The sequence below is a fragment of the Cygnus atratus genome, chromosome 15 (genome assembly GCF_013377495.2).
Source record: "Cygnus atratus isolate AKBS03 ecotype Queensland, Australia chromosome 15, CAtr_DNAZoo_HiC_assembly, whole genome shotgun sequence".
Lineage (NCBI taxonomy): Eukaryota > Metazoa > Chordata > Aves > Anseriformes > Anatidae > Cygnus > Cygnus atratus.
Genome location: NC_066376.1, coordinates 8,964,046 through 8,986,943, shown reverse-complemented (window position 1 = coordinate 8,986,943; position 22,898 = coordinate 8,964,046). Strand labels below are relative to the sequence as shown.

Here is a 22,898-nt window from a genome sequence, read left to right as displayed (position 1 = left end):
AAAGGCATAAACATCATAATGCTACAATAACTTGTGCAAACTAGGTCCTGTTTACACCCATATTAAAAACACCCCTGGCAATTCTGTTTGCTAATAGAATGCTATTATGCTTTCCATAGCCACTGCGGACTAGCAGGAACTATATTAAGCAATACTGCAATATTATCCTACATGTTGTATTTCATATTTATTTCCAGTAGCCACGAAAATACACTGGCAGCCTGCTATCAAGTCTTGTTCTAAATTTAGTTCTTGTTAATAACATTACATCATAAACGTAAGACTCACCATACAGCTCATCAGGAACGTCTCCTGAAGACCTAGTCTCCTACATTAATAACTGAGTGTATCAGCAGAATATTTAATTGATCTGATAATAGTCTAGAGTATTAGAATTTCTCCTTAGGCAACACTTACAGAGAAATGGAGTACTATTTTCTGGGGATGAAACATTACTGATGAACCACCAATTCTCAGTAAACATAATCAGAATTTTTTTCTTAATATGCACTGAAAAAACATTAGAGTTAAGTTGCAAAACAATACATTTAGCTACAACACTATTACAAACAAGGTATTATCAAGAAGCTCTTTTGACAGGTTAATGAAAAGGTCTGTTCTGTTTTGTTTAGAAAGACATTAATCTTCTAACAAAAATTAAATAACATCACTGTGTTAAGTTCTGAGCACTGGGGGGGGGGGAGGTCCACATACTTGGCCCCTTAAAACTCACACAGACATTTTAAAAGAGTACCTGATGCCTGCAGAAGCGGCTACAAAAAGAGAGGGGAAAAAAGACATCTATACAATTCAGAAGCTGGAGCACAATGCCATTACATGGCAATGGCACAGCCTAGTTACTTTTACTACTTCACTTTGTTCAACACACCTACATTTTGACCCCAAGACCGACAAGAACTCTGTTAAACTACATTTAATGATGTAAAGAACTACAAGAATGACTGCTAGGTTAAGCACCATCCTTTATAAAATGTTACGCTCAACATTGTGGGATCACTTGATAGCTGATCTTGTTCTCATTAGCTAGCTGGGATAAGTTTTAAAAAGTTTTTCAGTGACAAACTTTTAACATTCTGCCTGCTAGTGAGTACAAACTTTGTCACCACTGAGTTAGGCATCAGAATGGCAATTCCCATATGCCCCAAGAAATAAAATAAAAACGAACCTAACTTACAAAAAAATGTTTTGTGAATATAAGAACAAAATTTTTAAAAAAATAAAAATAAATTTGGAAAACATTTACTTTCCAAGCCCCTGTATTAACAAAGATTTTGTTTGAAATCGAAGCTGAACTACTAGCTAGGCTTGCACACAGTCTGTCTGCTTATGTCTATGTGCACAGAATCCAGGTCTTGCCGTTTCAGTGTCACACCTTTTGGAAAAGAGCAGAATTACCAATGGTTAACTGACTTAGAGAAATAATCAGCTTCTTTTAAACATGGATAGAAACAGTCAACTTTTGCAGACATTTCAGACAGGCAACTAAGCTATCACAACACTGCCTACAAGTGTGTATCAGGGTATTTAAACTTGCACCTCCTGCTTTTTAAATAATACAGAGGTAACTCCTAAGTTCCCAAAAAAACAAAAAGGGGGAGAGGTGTCAGAAAAAAACCTCTTAATACTTTACTTCAAAATAAGTAGTATTAAATATTCATACCCACACTAGGATATACTTTTATCCCCCCTGTATCCTTCAGAAACACTTGAGGATATTAGAGTTCAACAACCCATTAAAAACAAAACAAAGGCCTAATGAAAACAGACTGACTTTGTTCCTTCCACACAAAAGAGGATCCACATACAAAGGTGTTTTTTTCTTTTTTCATTTTACACAATGCCAAAAAATTGTGGGCTCCCTTTCAAGTTTAAAGGACTCGAAATACATATTCACCACCTGGAACATTACATCCTAGTTTTTTCCAAAGAGCACATTTTGTTCTCCTCAGATGCTTGATAAACATCAGGAGTCTTTAAGGGTTCAAGGTTTCCTTAAGTTCATTTATCAGTATCTAATAAGATGATTGCTATAACCAAGACAAATGAAAAGCAGAAGCCAGTACCAAACAATTATTTTCAAAAGATACTGCAGTTAATTTTTAATACCTGTAGACAGAGTTTAAGCTCACAAATTTCAAAAACAGATGGCAAAATAGATAAGTATGCATCAATTACTGAAAAACAGGGGCTGCAACTGTCACACTTTTACACTCCTCTCACTGTAAACTTATCTTTCTACATAAATATTGACAAATTCACTGCCTATGAAACAGCAAACCTGTAGCATCAAATCTCTGCAACTCCCAGTGTTAGGAATTGTTCCTCTGTCCAAAAGCAACTCAATGGAAGCAAAGCGATTTTTTGTATCAGCAAAGCTTTTGTGGAGTCTTAGCCAAAGATGTTACATGCAACAGACAGTTTAACAAAGATGCTGCCATCTTCCTGGAAAAATTCTGTATTTAAGAAAATTCTGCAATATTCCTGGTTTTAAAAAAGCTAATCAAAATGCAATTTCTTTTCCATGAGATTGCAGCTTTCTTCATGAAAACCAGTAACGTGCTGTCAGACTTGCAACCCAAATCTGGACAAATACCCATTAAAACAGCTGATTTAAAATAACCGTACACATGCCTTGAACTCAAATTGCCAAAAAGATGACCAAAAAAGTGGTGTGAAGCCTCCTACTTGCTCTACCAGTCTCCATCACAGTTATGAGCACACATTGACTATGTCACAAACTCTTCCTATTGAGCAGTTATTGAGGAAATACTACAGCAAAACAGCACTGCTCACTTCTCGTGTTCTCTGAAGTTAACCTCTGCTTGCAGTACCTTAATGGTACAAAGGCTGACAGTTAATGGTCAGTTAATTAACTGACAGCTAATTGCTTTGAGCAATTTTATTCCAGGTGAGATTCAGATTTAAGTGCAAATTACTGTAAGACTAATTATAAAAAGACTCTTTACTTGAATATAAACCATGGAATCAAAGTATTTTTAGTATTTCCATTCTTCCTCTCAAGAGAGCCTATTGGCTTGTACCACACAAATAATCGTCCTTCCAAAAATAAGGTTTCATATTTACTCCAAAGGATTAGACTGACTCTTCTTCTTCCTTGCCCAGCATACAGGAAGCTACTGAAAGAAACATTGATGTTCATCTGAGGATGCTACACAATCCAAATGGGGATAGCATGCTCCTGGATAAGACAGTGAGAGAATTTCTCCTGTAAATCAGTTTTTGTATACATTTAGCCAGAAAGCTCAGTAACTATAAGACAAGCTATGTGCAAGACTGTAAAAATATCTGCACATTTTTAATTTAAAATACAGAAAAAGTTCTTGAACAAGATAGCAGCATGTTTGGTTTGCTTTTTCCTTATTTTCTTGCTAAAGGATCTAGAGGATATTTAAAAGACCAGTCAAAAACAAACAAACGAATGCCAGATTTATTTCTGCAGCTAACATACTCAGTAGGGCAGTTTGTCATAAATAATCAAGCAAAAGTTTACTGAACGCCAGAGAAAGAACAGACAATCCAGGAATACACTTCCCTTTACTGTATATAAAATATTCCCCATAAACATGCCCCAATACTCAAATTATAAAAAAAAACACTTTTGTAAAAAGATAAATGCCCCAGTGCTGTGGAAAAGTAAAAACTACTAACCAGTTTGTTTTCTGGTTGCTGAATGAATTCTTTCAGTTGCTTTACAGTAGCCAGTCTTCGGTCTCTGTCGTCTTCCCGAGTAATCCTCCGAAGAAGATTTGACAGTCGAGACTCGTCAGAATAAGACAACGATCGCTCTGAAAAAGAAAAGGCAATTATTTCTTGTTTCTACAGTGTTCTATCAACAATAGATATATTGCCTGAAATGGGCATTTGCATACTCAGTAAGACTTAATAGTAATTTAGGAAAAAAGCCAATAAACTTAATTTGTTTTAAAGCTAATATGAGGAAAATAAAAAACAATTTAGCTACCAATATACTTCATCTCTTCCAGCGGACAGACTAGAACCTGGGTAGAATGATTTAACCTCATCAAGGTTAAAATGGATTTCTGGCTGAACATATGAATAAAACAGTTCAACAAATAATATTTAAAGCAAACCTTTTGGAAAAAAAAAAAAAGAAAGCTGTTTCTTGAAGCAACGAAACAGATTTAAGCTCAAGCAACCACCAAGAAACAGCGTTTTCTCTCATTTTGGCATGAGAAGACAGATTACAGTTAGACTTCTGAAACCTAGAAGGGTTCTGCTTAGAAAAGGAAAATGTATACACTTGATCTGTAGAGGAACAGAAGCATACATCTGTGCAAAGGTGCAGTGGCTACTCATTTAAGTCGTTTATTTTAGTGGATCATAATACAGGAGAACTAGCAGCATCCTAAGAAAATGGATAGCAGCATCTTAATAAAACACTTCCTGTAAGTTGACCAGCAGAGCTACTCATACTAGTGAAGAAGGTCGCAACGCAATTTCCCTGATTTACATATCAATTGCAATACATTCTTCCTGAAGTCATATGAGTTAACTCCTCTCCCTTTTTCGCAAAAAGGGAGCAAGGTTTCTTTTCAAAAGATTGACATTAGATATTTTTGTGGTGATAAAGATCAGAAGATTCATGGAACATGAAGATTTTCTTAGTCACTGTGACTATTACGAGAACACAGAGGGCTACCACAGATGACTGATCTCTCTGCTATGTAACACATCAGTCATTCCCACGAGAATACCTTCTGCATTATGGTCATTAAGAATATTCTCAACCTTACTTCCAGGTCTTTATTTTTTGAATTTTAAAAGAGAGTGCGAATAAAATCAGCTTTAATAATCAGTTTGTCACCAGGCATCAGTTTAAGCAATGAACTTTGAAGACACCTGACATTCTGAAAGATTAGGGAGGCTTAGCAAACATTAAAATAGCAAGATGAGTATGAGGATCAAATATACATTTTGTTCCTAGCTAGAACATCTACATAACACATGCTGAGATGTTATCTGACAGGTATGAAAAAAGCTTGTTTCAAGATGTTACTGATTTTACAGAAGACTAAGGCATTCATATCCACTGAGGAAGAATTACGTTTATTTTCCCTTGCTTTATCTTGAAACTGTAGTCTTCGGTAGTGGAGGGAAAGCTGCGTGGCTGGTGAGAATCACACAAGGAATCATGATCAGAAGAGAGATCTTCTGAAGCTATATTTGAGGTCTTCCTGGGTGATGCTGCCATCCCAAGAACTACAATCCACGCTAGATGATTGCTCGTCTGAGGATCACCTTTTATTCCTGCCCAGAGTTCAGCTAGCAGCTGTACCTGAAGGCTTGCCTGCCAATGGTCAATACATAGCCAAACTTCAGAAAAAGGGAGCTGGTATAGTGACCCATATGGGAAAAAGAATTCAAATCAGTCTTGGAAAAGAAAGGAAAGGACTGATACAAAGGAAGCAGCCTGCCCAGCAGTATCCCACGTCTACCATTTTCTTTAAAACTTGGGCAGTAGTAGGAGGTCACTAGACATTTAGGGAAAAATTGTGTTTTTTTGAAAGTTCAAATGGAATTGTTTGGAGACAAAACATACATAAACAAGAATGAAAGTTCTTTAAAAGCTTGGTTAGGGTGGAAATTAATTCAGACTACAGTACGCATAACAAAATGTGCAACTGCTATCCATAAATAATTCCATGTGAACACTCTACTAGGAAAGCATCTTGTCATACATTAAGCTTTCATTCAGTAAGCTGAACAGAATCTACACGTCCTTCACTGAAATGATGAATCTATCCTTGAACAATTCAATGCACTGACAGCCCCTCAACACAGTCCTCTCCTCTTCAAGAAAACAGATGTGGCTCATGAGAAAGAGAAATGTCTACTCTACGGTGTTTCCAGCTACACTCTGCTGAACGCTAACCAGGACCACAGTACGTGTCACCTGCCTCTTCCGTAACTCCCAGCTTGTGCTGACCCCTGACACTTCGCAAGCATGAGGGAAAGTACACCAGCATCAGCTGGGTTAGGTCACTAGATACTGCTCTTGAAGGGCAAAACAGGATACAGTGATTTGGAAAATACTTAAAGTCAGTATTACTAAACTTTTTTTTAATCAACAGACTCTAGATCTTTGCAAGTTATCTCCTATCCCCTGAAAAATGTTATTTGGCTCTTCAGTTTCAGAAGAGCCAATTTTTTGTTATTTTTTCCTGAATTAGTCCAGTTTTCTTGGAACCTTGAATTAGTTAAATTCACATCTTGCAACTTCTTAGCGTTGTCTTCTCTGTGTTTATCTTTTTGCTTATAATCTCTTCATGGAAAACTGTCTAATTTATTTTGAAAACATTGCAGTGTCCTACATTAAAAAAAAAAATCCTAAAACCAGAACTGTATAAATAAACCCACCAAGGTTACTGGTAGAAGAGAAACATTTCACTGCTGCTAGAACAAGACATCCTGTTCAAAACTCTTTACTAAAAGCAGCTTTTTTTTTTTTTAATCAGTTACTGCCTGATAAACATTGACATTACTCCATAAAACAATAACCATTAACTGTCTGTTGAGCCATAATCATAACCTAAAAAAAAAATATCAGAAGAGAATACAATAACCATCAACATGACTGACGCTACCCTATCAAAGCACTGGCCAATGTATAAGACTTTAATTTCAAGACTTCCATTTTGTGAAAAATCTGCAAAGTGTCGGCCATATGTAAACTAACTCACAGAAGACAACTATTTATATTTAAACTTTCTGAATGCACACACCTATCAGACAGGAAAATATAAAATTATTTTCAAGGATCCTGTTGCAACATAACCCCAATTTATTTACAGAAGCTATCAAAAAAATCAAAATGACTTACTGAAACCTAAAAGCATCATGAAGATACCCCAGTTAACAAGCAGACTCAAAAATCTGACATCTAGAGAAGGACAAAATACATACACAAGCATACAAGTCATAGGTAGCGACTTCAGCCATACAAGATTGCTAACATTTTACTGATTAAAGAGGTGCTCACATACATAGAACAGTATGAATTTTCTGCCAATACTAACAGCAAATTCCCTCACAATTTCACTACTACAAGTATTATTTATACTTAGTTCTGTTGGACAATTCTCTTTCCTCTGCATGTATGTGACTTAAGACACTAAGAACACTGAAAAATTTTAATATCAAGACATCAGAACAGGATTACAAAATGTGAGTTTAACCCATTCCAAAGATCAGGCCTTTGCGGCAGTAATGTCACTGCTTGCACCTCAGCTCCTCCACCTGCAAAGCACACTGAATAGGCCTTTCTTTCACTTCTAAAATGTAAAACCCCACGTACCTGTACGTTTAAAAAGTATCTGGCATAGAGTAGTCATAGTTTTTTTGTCAGTGGCTCAGCTACCGCTTATAAATTATAAGTGATGCAATAAATGACAGTGCTTAGTCATAACTGAGTTTCTACTTTCTTTCAAATGTCCTTGGAACAGCTTTTAAGAAACAAAACAAAAAATGCACTCCATGATTTAGACCCAAACAGTGGGAAAAGTAAAGCCTTCCTTCTCAAAATACGTGCCCAGCATTCTTGCACCCTCTTGCAAGATCCTTCCAGATTTCCTTTCGTTTCCTCCTCTTATGCCTCCAGCTCCTCCCTGATCTCTAATCTTCAGCTGAGCAAGAGGTAGCATGAATTGTGGCTGGTTCAGGAGTACACATCCACTGACTAATCAGTTAGTACGATGCGATGACTGTTGACCTGCAGGCCAGTGAGAACAGATAACGGCTGAGCTCGCCGTTATGCATTTTCCCACACTAGGGCCACTTAATTGGTGACTTTTTACCAAAGCATCAATTTTCAACAAATCTAAGAGCATATTCACTGCCCTGGAGCCCTTGGTCTCTTTGCCAAATTTGGCCACATTGATTAAGGTTTCAAAAGTTTTTAAAAGGAAATTGAAAAACTGATAGTATAAGCCTTCTAGGTGAGAGGTCTAACCCATGCAGGAAGTCTCGGTGCAGGGAACAGTAAATATACCTCTTTTAGCCTTTCTGAAATTCTACTCCTTACCTTTACAGAGGAATAAAACAATTTGAAGTTTTTTTTTCTTGGTGTTTCTTTTAGAAACATTTCTAAAGATGACAGTTTCTATCAACATCATCAAATTGCACATTACAAAAAAAAATCCACACAGGTTGTCTAACCATAATGAAATTTTCACATTCTGAACACGAAAAGTTGCCAAAAGAAAACCACCTTTTCCAGAAAAATTGTGGAATCCTTACCCTGTGATTTCCTCATGTCTTTTGTGGCTAAAGCACGATTCCCATGCGGAACACTGGTAAAATCAGGATTGGTCACATTGTTAACTCTCAGCTCTTGCCCCAACGACTTCCGACCATAAGTATTTTCCCCAGATCCTCCATTGACACTGTAGCCACCTGTGGGAAAAGCAATGTGAGATTAAAACAGGCTAACAAACTATATGTTTGGTAGGGTAGCATGTTCTATTTAATTCATATGCACAGCAAAGTTTCCCTTTTCACTTTCATATGCAAAATTGTTTTATCTTTTAAGTTTCCAGGTCACACATTCGGAATCTGATCATTCTTTCTTTGAAGTAAATATGAAACTATTGCAATAGCTTATTTTTAATATTTTTTTCATATAGATTTTGTTGTATTTTACGTTCTTATTACTTTTGACCTTTTTTTTTTTTTTACAAGACCTTTCACATCGACCTGCTATTAAACAAGGCCTAGATGCATTCACTTACTTGCTCCTTGATTATGCAAATCAAATTTCAACTCCATTTTCATTATAAATTCACAACACAGCGTCAGTAAAATGGCCAAAATAACAGAAAGCTTTGAGAAAGTCGTGGATTATTCAAATGATGACACACAAATTGAACAACTTTCCTTGAACATACAACAGTCAGTATTTTCACAAATTAATACTGACATTATCATAAATAATTGCATGCAATCCTACATTCTCCCACTTGAGATAAACAGTAAATCTTCAGTAATGATGCAAAATAGAAATAAGTGTGTCGTTTGGAGTAATGCGATCGTTTTTACTCCTAGATCCCCAAGTATTTACATACTCAAACGGTGAAACCAAGTGTTGTTTTTTTTTCCAGTCTGCCACACCACTTTGAGGGGCAAGTCCTTCCTTTGCACTGTAGACAAACGAAATTGCCCACTGAGCCTCTTCAGTACTTCCCTCCATGTGTTAGAGCTCACTTTTGAGGCCAGCCACAGAGCCAGCTTTCTAAAGTGCCCTCCCTGCTTGAGACAGTGAAAAATCACCTAAAAAATGAAACCCGGAACAACAAAAGATATGCAAAATTTCTTTCAAAAAAGGTATTTCCACAATTTCACCTGCAGTGATACATAAAAGTAAGCCTGGGGCAAGGAGAGGTGGCTCTGTGTAAGAGGAGGCAACCTTGTGAGACTGAAGGATGGATAAAAAACATCCAAACATCAAGGTGAATCTGGACTTCAGTAGACGTAAAAAGAAATGTCATCTTAAAGGCAAATTTTTTGATAAAAAGAAGCTGAGAACTATCAGTAGAAGTTTGGGCAATTTTACACTCATAAAACTACCTTACCATTACAGAGACTCATATTCAAAATCTCAGTTATAGTTAGTTACACCTACAGTAAATATAAATTGTTTATTTTGATTTACATTAAAATACACCTACAGTAAATATAAATTGTATTTTAATGTAAATCAAAATAAACATTTTTAAACAAAGTAGCACGTATGCCACCTTAACATCATTTTCTCATAACAAACCAACACCACCCTATGAAGAAAATGACTTCTAACAGCAATAATTGTATTTATGAGTGTAGAGAAGTATATCACTAAAATTCAAAGCAACAAAGAAATTAATTTAACTGGAGATGTCAGATAATCATGCATTCAGAGCAGATATATCAACTGTCAAAAATATACATGCTACCAAGTACAGAGTTCTTGAAGTTATTTCATACACTCCCTCTAGCGCACAAAAAAAATCCCAGTTGTTTTTGGTTGCTTGCTAAGGAATTGGTATTTGCTACAGCATTTTTGACATTATCTTAAATGAATTAAACCAAAACTACATTATCTCTTGATGTATACATAGTACATCTTTGGTAACAATATCAAACAAAATTGCCATTGTTTTGAGTAACTAGAAACAGCAGTCAATTAGGTTTCTAGGCATTAAGGCTCTAAATATTACATTATTATTCTCTTCAGACAGTTATCTGCTGGTCTGAAAAGTTTCTCAAAATCTTAAATTAAAATTACTCTTAAATTAAATAACTCAAAATATCAAATCTGAGACCAAATAAGAATATGATGAGCTATGTCACTTATTAATTTTAGCAGAAATACACAGATACCACAACATGGATACTAGTGTATTATCTTTTTTTGCAGTAAGGACTGAGCACATCATATAATAATAAAACCAAAAGGCAGAAAAATGATGCTGAAAGGGAGAATATCTCATCTATATAAGTAAACCCCAGGAGGCCTTTGATTTAGTTTAAAAAACTTAAATCTGCCAATTCACCTGTCTTATTTTGTAAAATAAAGGAGGGAGAGAAGACAAAGGGGAGAGATCTAGATGCAGTCTTCCACTATTTAATGTGAAAGATGGTTTAAAAAAAAACACACTGATCTTAGAGATGCAGAGCAAAAGGACAGGAGTCAGTCATAAGTTGTAACAAGGGAAATTTGAACTGGTTATGAGAAAACAATTCTTTACCAGGAGAACTAAACAAGCTGCTAAGGGAGGCTGCAGAACTGCCCAGCCTGCGGGGTTTTCAGAACAGAACTTCCCGAAATTATCAACTTGGAAGTCATTTTTATTATCAACACCAGTAACTGGAAAAGAGAAGAAGTTTCTGAAAGATTCTATGTCTATTATGACATACTGTCATCCCGGAGAGAAAAGCTACAAGTTCTTAAGATGAAAACTCCATGTTAGCAGACTCCAGCAGAATAACTGAAAAATCTCAACTAAAGGCACTACTCAGCATCTGTAAGCTTACAAGTTTCTCCCAAAATAAAAATGAATTAGATATACCTGAACTCTGGTTTTACAGCACAGAATATCCTAATCATCTCTTTTTAAGTCACAATCAAACAAAATAGCTGAGATAAGGTGCTGAGCTAGCAGAGCCTGTAAAATACAGTACGTGAGGGAGAGAGAGGTACATTTTCTTCTCAGCTGGTACTTCCCCAGCATCTTCACAAAAAACTACCTTCCTGAATTCGTATAAACCTTACCATTTCACTATACTCCTACCACACTTCTAAGTATTTAAGAATAACCTAGCACATTTGAATCACAGTAGAACTCTCCATGCTAGCAAACACACTGATAAATAAATGTATCTGCTTTCTAATAAGTTTCTCTGCTAAAATTAACAAGCTCTGAAGGTTCACAAGGTATGCATATAAACAAATACCTGTTTCATGCTCATTTATCCTACCTCACAGAACTTATTACTTGTAAAAAATAAATTTGCATCACTGCACTCAGCTATAACTTTCCCTGAGATGCAGAATGCAGTTGTTTACAGAAGTTACAGAGTAGACAAGATGGGGGAGTGTAAATGCTTCTGAGGTTCCAGAACAAAAACTTGCACACTAATATTACTCTGAGATTTGGAGTTCACTGATCTTGCATGTCTGAAGAAAACGTGGCCTAGGAAGTGATTGTGCAAGTAAAAAAATCCTCATATTTCATCTCTGTATTAGAATTCAGAATACAGGTTTATTTTTCATAATGGATACTATTTTAAATTTTCAGCTGTTTTCTAGAGAAAGTATTCCCCCCCTCCCCAAAGAAAAGACAGGCAGAAAAAAAGTAGAAGTCTCCATTCACGACAAAATATAGACCTGATCCCCAAACTAAGATTCCAATTTGCCGCAGTAAAGCTGCAAAAATAGTATATCTGAGTAGTAGTCCATTTAATCAGGCAGCCCATTTTCAATACCAGAAGCACTAGACACTATGCAGGAAAATATTACAACTTCCAGACCAGACATATCCAGAATACTCCTCAGGAAAACGTGCTTAATCTGTTAACATACTAAGACTTCTCTCATATTCTTCGCTTAATGTGATGGCATATTGTCTCACCACTCACATCAGCCACAGCTTTTCTTTGATCCCTGATAAAGGGGATTGTATCAGCTCACTGCATTTTTTTTTTTTAAAGGAAATAAGGTTTCTCAACCATTTCAAGTTTACTGCCTTTCTCTGAATGTCCCCTCATTAATTACACATGAAACAGCAATCTGTGTACCTTTTTCTTCATTCTGTATGTCAGTGTGGACTCTGATATCATCGTGTCTTTGTCGAGACACCACAGCTGAATTTGAGGGTTGTAATCCATAGGAGGCAGAACTGCCCCGATCTCTGGATGAAGAGTATTTTAAATTGTCCTGGTCAGCTGATGCACTGTCAGTTCTATAAAGAGAAAAATATTTTTTTTTATGTAGGGGTATAACAGGAGTGGGATTCACATTTTCACTTATAAATGCAACATACTTAAATGACAATCCCAAATGTATTTTCCTGTGTTAAAAAATTTGCATGTCTAACCTGCTTTTTAAAAGGTGACCTTAAATTCACATTGGGATTAGAATTGATTAATTAATACAACCGCATGCAAAGGAAATGCACTCCAGTGTGTCAGTGCCATGTGTCAGGACATTCTCAAGTATATTTTCAGTTAGATGTCCACACGAGATATAAGGACAAGTTACTTCCAGAAGTGAAAAATAAAATACAGTTAGGAATAGCTCTATACCACACTGTCTGCCATTTGTTAAAGTCATTACTAATCCACAAATGAACATTTACATAATACAATATGGGCCTTAGCGAGCAATGCAAAACCAGTTAGTAAATGGAGGTGTTACTAGCATGTAACTGATCATCAATATAGGAATAACATACTGAGTTTTCACAAAAAAAAACCCTGCAAAACAAGAAAACAGGCTTTACTGCGGAAAAAAATGTTATGTAAATTAATAGTTGTTATCCTTTAGAACAACACCTGCAAATAAGTGATTTCAAAAAAAAATCTGCATGAAGCTTATACAACTCATATCAGAAAGCCAGTTTATATCCCAGAATAAACTTTCAAGGAATAAGGTGAAAATTATCACGACAACTGGCCTCCCTGGACATACTAAATCATTTTGTTTTTAAAAATACCATTACTCTAATGTAGAATGAGAATAATGTTTGTATGCATGCAATTTCAGAGTCTGAATTCAACCAACCACTGTAAGTTCATTCTTACAAGCAATACTGGAGGTTTTACATTAAAACCAGTAAAACAATACCCATCCGAAACAAAAACTGGCAGAAGTTTGTACATCTCAAATATATCTGGAAGCACACTATTGAAGTTACTCACAGCAGTTTGTGTGTTTTGTTTTTTATGCGAACTCTAAAGCTTTGGATAGCTCATATGGTTATTTAGCAAAAAGCAGGACATGTAATTCCTTTTTGTTGCTGTAAATTAACTACAAGTTGTGTAAGGACAAACACCGCAAGTTCTTGGGAAAAAATATTTCATCTTTACTTTTTAAAAGAACACTCTGATTAGAACCGGTAGCAAAACTCGGGGAAAAGGAGTTAAATACATCTCAAGGCCAAAAGGGAAAAACAAAGTGAGATAAAGATTTTTGAAAGCTACTGGTACTTCAGCTATCTCAAAGGCCTGCTATTTTCAAACACTGTTCTTCCTCAGTACGACTGGAAGAATAATATCATGAGGGTTCATATTTGCAAAGACACTTGAAGAAAATCTCCAGCTATTTTACCCCTTTGAAAATGTTAAAGACAATACACTATCAAATTGGACAAGGGCTCAAAAGAAGAAACTTGTACTTTTGCCCTTTTCTCTAAATCACTGCATTCAGATCCCAGCTAACACTTCCACAGTGAAAGGCTGACCCTAGGTTAGCTTGGCAGGTGTGAGTGCCTTTTGCTCTGTAAGCAGGTTCACCTTTAGATATAGACATTAAGGCTATTTTCTTCATTCAGTAGTCACCCTGGCATCACAACTACTGGTCTGTCGAACACTTGCTGGGACTACCACATACAGCAGGCTGCTCCACTCAAGAGGCAAAGCCTTGCTGCAACTCTTGGCTCGTGACAGTCAACCAGGACTGCAGAAATACAGCTGGACCTCCATCACTCACCTAAACTATGTTGAACAACAAAATTCTGCGGGGTTTCTTCAAATGGTATGAGCTTTAAATGTGCTTACAGTGTGTACAAGTTCTCCTACCAGTTACACAGCCCCCAGATTTTCTCCCTGCCCTGAAACCTCGAGGGACTCCCAGCCCACTTTGAGGATGGGCAGTCTCTTACAGAGAACTCAACTTGGTTTAGCCTTTCAATGAAACAGACGGACAGATTTTCAATTAATAAACTTAAGTACTAATGGGTTCTTAATACCACACCTCCCCAAAGAGCATTGCCTTTTTTTTTTTAGGTGATGTGCTGTATGCTGTATCATCTCCAACTGCCAAGCACAGTCTGCAATTCTCAAGGCTGACCGCGAGCCATTAAGCATACAACTCGAGACTGCGTACCCCAATCAGCTAGAGGACGACACGTGTTCTCAGCTAACCTCAGCACTGCCTTTCAAAAGTTTGTAGTATTTCCCATTGTGGCAAAGTACATAAGGGTATTGTTTCTCTGGGAAGAACTCCACACTTAATTAGTCCTGTCTTTGGGAACAGCTTTCTGCAAGCTACCCAGCTCACAGCTCCTCACCCAACCAAAAAGGTAAGATCTTATTTAAATTGTATCGTTTCCCTGCCACATATCCCTGTAAGATAGGCTAGTTCCCACTGAAGACATTTTTCCCACTACAACAAATGTGCAGTTTAGATAACCAGCAGTTTCTGCCCTTTCTTTACGACACAGAAAAAAAAGCCATAGAAAGATATTGCTTTCCGCAGAACCAGGTTCTGGGACCCAGCTGCCTTCTAGGATCCGCAGTGACCTGAATGATTCTGCACGGAGAGAAGCCTGGAGTAAGATTCACCCGCTGCAGGCACCCCAGTGGACGCCAGGCAACACAAAGGACTGTGTTCCTGGCCACGTGGTGCCTGCCCGTGTTTCAGGACAGCATTTCTCCTGCCCACATGGCACGACTTCCACTTCCACTGCGCTGTGCCAACCGGCAGGTGAGGTTACAGGACAGACGCAATACTCACTGTCCTCTTTCAAAAGGTGTCTACATAAACACGGATTTATCACCTACATACATTGACACTGTCACTGAAGTGAACACACACGGCGCACCAACAAAGCCAACACACAATGCTAGCAACAGATGAGCAGAAGTACAAACACAAGCATGACATTAGACAATACTGGAATGGGAAACTGCAAGAATGAACATGACGTTATCTTGTACTGTAGCTTCAAAAGCTTATTTGCCACTTCATGAGATGCTATGTACCTTTATTTCCACTTAAAAAGCTCTCACTGATGAAGACCAAGCAAGTACTTCAAGACCTCACGTGAGCTTTTGGTTGTGCCTGGTCCTGGTGGAAGGCTTCCCGACACCCACCAACACAGGCCCAGCTTTCCACATAGGCTGTTTTCACAACGTCACTTACACAGAAGGGATTGCATTCAGTATTTCCCAGGGGGCAATTTTTAACTCTGTTTTATCTGTCAGGAAATAGTTCTCCTGCCTAAATACACGGAAACAGCCACTGCAGTTCCCTCAGAGAAGGCCACTTAATTTTCTGTAGTTTCGAGGACACGCAATAGGAAACCTACACACCTATTAGTGGACAAATCCATCCGATCCCATCAAAAGTATCGGCAAGATTTGCCTACACCAATTTGTACGACTGAAGAAAGCATGGCTGAGAACAGTTAGCTTTAAAAAAGTCTTTATCTAGAATAAGCAAAAATAGGCTGACCAAAAATAGTGTTTCTTTGGTTGTATGGAAACCTTAAGAATTTTGGTCCAAGAAACTTGTTACAAGCAATCTGCCATACTATTCATTATCTGTAACTCTTTCTGAGCAACTGTACCATATGGATATTATTTTGAGACAAAAATTGCTTAATTATTCTATTCTATTTTACTTTATTTCCAAGTACACACTTCAGATGAATGATTTATTCTGATACATCTATCGGGTACTAGAGATCTTATTTAAGTCAGTCAGTTTGATTATTTGCCAAGTTTATTTGCTATCGTGCCCATCAGTTCTTCACTACTTAAAATGTTTATCAATAAAACATCTAAAACAGAGTGACTGTACCCACTCAAGTTAACAGCTTCCCAGTAAGTTTCCAGCCCTCCTTCCACTGGCATGCAGAGCAAAGACAACCCTCTTTTGCTCTCCCCCTGCATTTACCTATTTTGCCACACTCTTCTCTCATAGCTTGAGCCAAGCCCCCAAGCCTGGCTGAGCACACCCCAAAGCCTGTTTTTGTTTCTACTCTTGTGCTCAGAGAAGCTTAGCAAAATTGTAAACGGCCACGTTTACTGAAGTAACAGCGAGTCCCCTCTTTTCCTCCTGCAATCCTGCCACCTCCACTGCCGGACAATGACCTGCAGCCACAGCAGCTTTTCCAATCGGCTCTCAGGCTGCATCACTGCTGCTTGCTCAGTAGCTCACCAAAACTCCCTTCTATCCTGGGATGGACATTAGGAGGGAAGGTCAGGGAAACATATTCTGTCCTTATTCTCCCACAGGCATCTTCTGATGGCCCCTTTTTGGGCTGGTTAAATTCCTGGCCTGCTCTTGTCTGGCTGCTCTTGCCTGGAAGACTATCTGCTCTCCAAGTTCCCTTTGCTTCCTGCTGACACACTTTCGTGTTCTTTCATCTTTCGCACATCTCGGTCTCCCCTGGCTTCACATTAAAAACAAAGGCTTTCACATTACAAACTTAGGCTCCCCCATTTTACCAAGGAAGAAAAAAAAACAAAAAACAACCACCTCCCCAAACCAAAAAAGCTCTTTGATCTCACACCTTCCCATCTTATCAGCATATTCAACAAACTCAGATGTGAAAGGAGATCAAGAATTACTTGTTACCGGTTCAGAAGCGAACCCATTCCTGTTCAACATCTCCCACACAGTCCACTGAACCTCTTCCCAAGGTTTCCCTTGACCTTTTCATAATTACTTGTCAAAACTGATACTGCAACTCATTCTCTAGCCATAAGCTTGCCTTTGACATCTGGGACTACATGGTCTCTCTATGTATGTACATATACATTAAAACTCACTTCCTTTTTTATTGCAATATACACAGTTATGAGTTCTTGCTTCTTGTAAAAGACCCACCTCTGCCCTTTACAGTCACAGAAAATGCACTGCTCCAAATATTGTTTTCTTAGCCCATTTCCTCTGATGGGTCTCTGCACTCTCTGCTGATACCTCCTGCTCTGACTCAAGTTAAACACAGGGTACTTGTCCAACACCGCTCTCCTGCTTAGGAGACAGCTACCTTGAAGGAGAATCATATTTTCCTGTCTTCTCTTATGACTTCTAGACTGATGGGGACCTAGAACGTAACTTGGTTTGTCAGGCGCTGTGGTAACAGAAATTAGGAATTCCTAGCACTGACTTACATTTCATGAGAAGGATACACTTCATTTTCAGGAACAAATTCCGAGACTGAATCTGTGTCTAATAAGCCACCTCCAGATCTTTTATCACATGTGCAAGACTTTCTTTTTCACCTCTCCTCCACATACACCCCTGCTAACCTGTATTATTGTCAGAGAGCCAGAGGTCCCGTTAATTAAAATCTTACCTCCTTTTCTCACTTTGGCCTAAGAACAAGAAAGCCATGGCGCACACAGCACTGGCTGCCCTGCCACCCTCCACTCTCCCTCCTGCTTAGTACTACAACAAGTGCATACGAACTGTTTTGCCACCCAGAGCATTTCCTATGGAAGAGAAGTATTACTTATTCCGCTGTATAATCAATCTTCAGTACTACATTGAATCTACTCTGCCATACCTTGACCTTTGCACTGACATGAAGTTATTTTTTTCCCCCTGAAGTCATATCTGGGAAAACACAGGACAACCTGTCAAACAAAAAAGAAAGGGAAAAGAATGAAAGGTCTAGAAAGCTGTAAAGATTGGAAGAGGGGGACAGGATCTCATTAGGCTTTCTCAAAACGGAATAAAATCCGCAACCACTGCCTTATTGTTCTGTCACATACACCCAGCATTTGTCCAAAAAGTTTTGTGTTGCTATTAATTTAGGGTACGGCACATCTCTGTGCACACACTAATATGTCCATATATATGAGCACAGCTTCTTCCTCTGTAACACTTGTTACTCTGTAAGGATCTATCAGTACACACACCGCAGTAAGACCAGTCCATATGCACCTGACAGATACAACTGCATTTATGCAGGTACAAAAAAATGCTCACGTTCTGATCAAAAACTACTCTCCCTTAGAGAATCGTCCAAGCTCCAACTTTCAGTTTGACCATTTTCACCCCAAGCCCCGGTGCTTATTAGCATTACTAAAAACTGAGGGGAGTCTAGACCTATAATGGCAATTATCTAGCCATTTTTACACACACATGAATGCGTTTGAAAACACAATCCATCTGATAACACATCCAGGCATCAGGAGCTTCCGTCTCCCCCCTCAGCAACTTGAAACAACAACATTTTTCATTATTTTAGCCACGTACATCCCTTCTTCTATGCCCTGCAAGAAAGCATTTACCAGCAGTATCACCTGTGCCAAAAGAAACTAACAGCCAACAGAAAAGAAAGAGGAAGGAAACTATACTTGGATATATGCTGCAGTGGGGGGCTGTCCAGGAGCACATTCAAAACAGAAGAGAAACACTCACTGCCCAATGTATGGAACACGTGTCCTTTCAACAGCCCATGTGAGTCACTTAAAAATTAGTTAATGTCAAAACAACAAAGATTAAATTAATCTCTAGTTCAATCTTAAAAGTTAGTGTAGACTCACAGGTCCCATACAGCCAAAGTTATCAGTTTGAGATTTAGAAACCCTACACAAAACACAAAGAAATGTGAGATCTGTGTTTGGGACCAGGTGAACATTTCTAATTCCTGGGTTCTCTCACCTGACTAAAAAACACAAATATTTAAAGGAAGGGGTAAAGTGAAACTCTTACAAGTATCAGTGAAGAGATGTTAGGTGTTTCTCCACAGAAGACCTAATAACACAACCTGATGGAAACAGACCTAGACCCCATCCACACACCATGAACTTCCCCTTCCTGATGCACTTTCTGTAGTGCTTTCAGATTTGTTTCTCACGTGGCTTTTTGGACAGTTATTTTAGCAATGCCATTTACAGCAACCGTACTTGAAAGTTAAACTACAGCATGAGGAAAGGAACAGAATCAGACACACAGGGAAGAGACTAACTTCTTAATCTAGCCTTATCACTGCACAAAGCATTTCTGTGGCTAGGTCTTTATTCTCACCCCTAACGCAACTGAAACCCCTGCAGGCAATGGTTTACTGGAAAAAGTCTTTTTTTCTAGATGCTGCAAGACATTTTTTAGGCTAAAACATAAAACCTGTGATAAGTTAATACATCCAACCAGGATGCATTTATAGAAGCCATCCACTGCAAAGACTCAAGGTGTACACATGATTTCTTCGACATGGGAACTGCAGGTGAACGGTTAGGGACTAGAACCCCAGGCTGCAGCCCACAAATCTGAAGCAAGGCAGTAGGAGAGAGACCAGACATCATACATGCCAAAAAATCTTCACTAAGAACTAGATGCTGTAAGGTGTCACCAATGAAGTTTGCTCCTTTTAAATGTGGAAAAAGTTATAAAACCATAGACTATCCCGAGCTGGAAGGGACCCACAAGGATCATCAAGTCCAATTCCTGGCTCCACACAGGACCACCCAAAAATAAGACCCTATGTCTGAGAGCAGTGTCCAAATCCTTCCTGACCTCTGGCAGGCTCAGGGCTGAGACCACTGCCCCGGGGAGCTGTTTCACGGCCCGACCACCCTCTGTGTGCAGAACCTTTCCCTAACATCCAGCCTGACCCTCCCGTCACAGCTCCATGCCGCTATGGTAAGTTATTTGACCAAGCAGCTCAACAGCAGAAGAAATTAGAATTTAAATGACCATGGCACACACACCATTAAGAACCGAATATTTGAGTCCTTAGCATTACCCCCGGAGGTGGCACCGCTAGCTGTTCAACCACAAGGCAAGCTTCTTTCATAGTAAATACTGAAGTGACATCTGTGTTTCGCAAGATCTACCTTCATACCCACCCGTTTTCCCCAGTCCAAATCACACGTGGGTAGGACTGTCATCAGTGAGTACATTCCCAAGCACATGGCCCTCTGTTCTGTGCTAGCAATTTTAAAAGCAGGATCCCATACCCCATTAGTTTCAGAAACAGTAAAAAAAAATTCCCCAAATTTCCACATTAAAAAAATAAATAAGAAACACCAACAATTTCTCCACAGGAATGTAGACTCCTAAAATAGCAATGCTGGGTGGCACAACAAACACACCGGCACAGTGTATAGCCGAGGTAATCGAGGCCCCAGCCACGCTCTGTACACCTGACCGAAGATGTCAACAGACCTGGAGTTTCACTTACTATGAATTAAAACACTGGGCACAAACACACCTTTAAACCCAGCGCATTGCACAAGCTCCCACCCTGCTCTCCTTACAGCTCAGCCACTTTCCCCAGCTAAGAAAACAATAATCTGGCGCTATTTCGTTAACCCGCATGAGCGCTCCTTTGGCCTCCAAGAACCAGCCTGCACAAAGCCCCCCCGAACCCCCCAACCCCTGTAGGCCCCCAGGACCCCCCCCACACCCTATGACACCCCATCCCACACCAGGACCCCACCAGCACCACAGGACCAGACCCCCGAGTCCCCCACCCCATCCCAGGACCCCCCCCACCACCACCCCAGGACGCCCCTCCCTCAAGACCCCCCCCCCCACCCCAGGATCCCACTTACCCGTCCCCCAGGACTCCCACTACCAACCCCCCCAGGACCCCCCTCACCCCCACCAGGCCCCCCCCAGCCTCACGGGGACCCCCGCGGAGCCGCAGCCGGCGGGGGGCAGCGCTCTCAGCGCCCTCCCCGCGACCCTCCCAGGCCGGCCGCGCTGACAGCCGCGGCCCGTCCCCGCGGCCCCGGCTATCCGCCGCGCTGCCCGGCTCCCGCCGAGCCCCACCGGCGCCCACCGCCCCCTCCACAACCACCGAGACCGGCCCGGAGGCCCTCACCCCCCCCCCCAGCCCCGCACCAGGCCCGACAGCGGCCGCCGCCCGCCCGTAGGCCCCGAAGCCAGGAAGCGGCCCCGCCGCCGCCCCGCTCCCTTCCCCGTCCCCCCCCCTTCGGCCTCCCCGGGGGCCCTGCCCGAGCCCGCAGCCCCGCGCCGGGCCGTGCCGCCCGCCGTGCCCACCTGGGTTGCCAGTCATTCCAGCCCCGCGGGTGGTAGTGCTGCCTGCTGCCGGTGCCGCTCAGCCGAGACCCCGGGGCTCTGCGGCTCATTACCTTGCCCGAGACGGCATGGCCGGCCGGGCAGCGGCGCGGGGCGAGGCGGCGGAGGAGGAGGAGGAGGACGAGGAGGAGGAAGGGGAGAGGCGAGGCGCGGGCGGCTGCTGCTGTCTCACACCGCAGGGAGGGGACGCGGCCGCCGCGGCTGCTCCGGCTGCTGCCCGGCCGCGCGGCACGCCGGGATGGCGGACATGGGCCGCCCGCCCCCTCCGCGGGGCAGGCCGGGAGCCAGGCGGCGGCCGCTCCGCCCTCGGCCCCGCGGGGACGGGACGGCCCGCCACGGGGCTGCCCCGCGCCTCAGCGCCGCCCCGAGCCCCTCAGCTCCTCGTGGGGAGGCGCTGGGCTGCCACAGGGGTCCGCTCTCCCCTCCTTCAACCGCGAAGGTTGAGGGGGGGGGTCGCCCTCATGGCGCCAGGGTTGCCAAGGGGTGAGAGGAGGCAGCCCCAACAGTGCCCAGACCGTGAGGGGAGCAGAGACCCTCCGGGGGGACTCTTGGTCCCTAGGGAGGAGCGGGCTGCTCTCAGCCCCCCGGTTGTGAGGGGAGCCAGCCCCCAGCTGGGGTCACTCCCTCATGTCCCTATGCTGTCACCTCTCCTGGGGCTGCCTCTTCTCACAGATAAATAGCGATAGGACCAGAGGGAATGGCCTCAAGTTGTGCCAGGGGAGGTTCAGGTTGGAAATGAGGAGACATTTCTCTCAGAAAGAGCAGTCAGGCATTGGGACGGATTGCCCAGGGAGGTGGTGGCATCACCGTCCCTGGGGTTGTTCAAGGAAAAGTTGGACACGGTGCTTAGGGACATGGTTTAGAGGGTGATGTTGGCAGTAGGGTGATGGTTGGACCGCTTCCCTCTCTTCCCTCACCAGTCACCCGTGCCCAGGTTTGTCCCCGTGAGGACATCACCCATGCATGGCTGCCAGGGGAAGTCTGATGCTTGGCAGTGGTCAGCAAAAAGCTGACTAATCCCATACTACTAGTTTCTCCTTCTTCCAGCTGCCAAAACGTGTTTCAAAAGCAGACCAAAAACACAGCCTCTTTCGAAGCCAGAATGACCTCTGTGTAAAGCAGCCGCCACATTTGCTGGGAGGGCGTTTGATGCATACTGTGTCAAAAGCCTACCTGTAAATTGGGAAGGCAAACAAATCTCAGGGGTGAAAAAAGTCTCTTCAATTTGTTAGATATTCTGGGCACATTTCCCAAAACATGATGTGAAGATTGTCTCAGGCGTATTTTTGTTTCTCCTGCAAGACCTGAAAACTTACATGAGTGTGTATGATAAACTATATTCCTGACTGCAGAATATTTC

At 41.1% G+C, this 22,898-nt stretch overlaps 1 protein-coding gene across 1 annotated transcript in view; it reads right to left on the bottom strand.

Moving 5' to 3' along the window:
• The window catches only part of SMG1 (SMG1 nonsense mediated mRNA decay associated PI3K related kinase), a 67,751-nt gene extending 45,929 nt beyond the window's left edge, over positions 1 to 21,822 (bottom strand). The window contains exons 1-4 of the mRNA XM_035548781.2: positions 21,500 to 21,822; positions 12,334 to 12,497; positions 8,299 to 8,454; positions 3,691 to 3,827 (exon numbers count right to left, since the gene is read on the bottom strand). Coding sequence (XP_035404674.1) covers positions 3,691 to 3,827; positions 8,299 to 8,454; positions 12,334 to 12,497; positions 21,500 to 21,588 — 546 coding nt within the window. The 5' untranslated portion in view covers positions 21,589 to 21,822. The remainder of the gene's footprint in view (positions 1 to 3,690; positions 3,828 to 8,298; positions 8,455 to 12,333; positions 12,498 to 21,499) is intronic.
• Between the last annotated feature and the right edge of the window lie 1,076 nt (positions 21,823 to 22,898).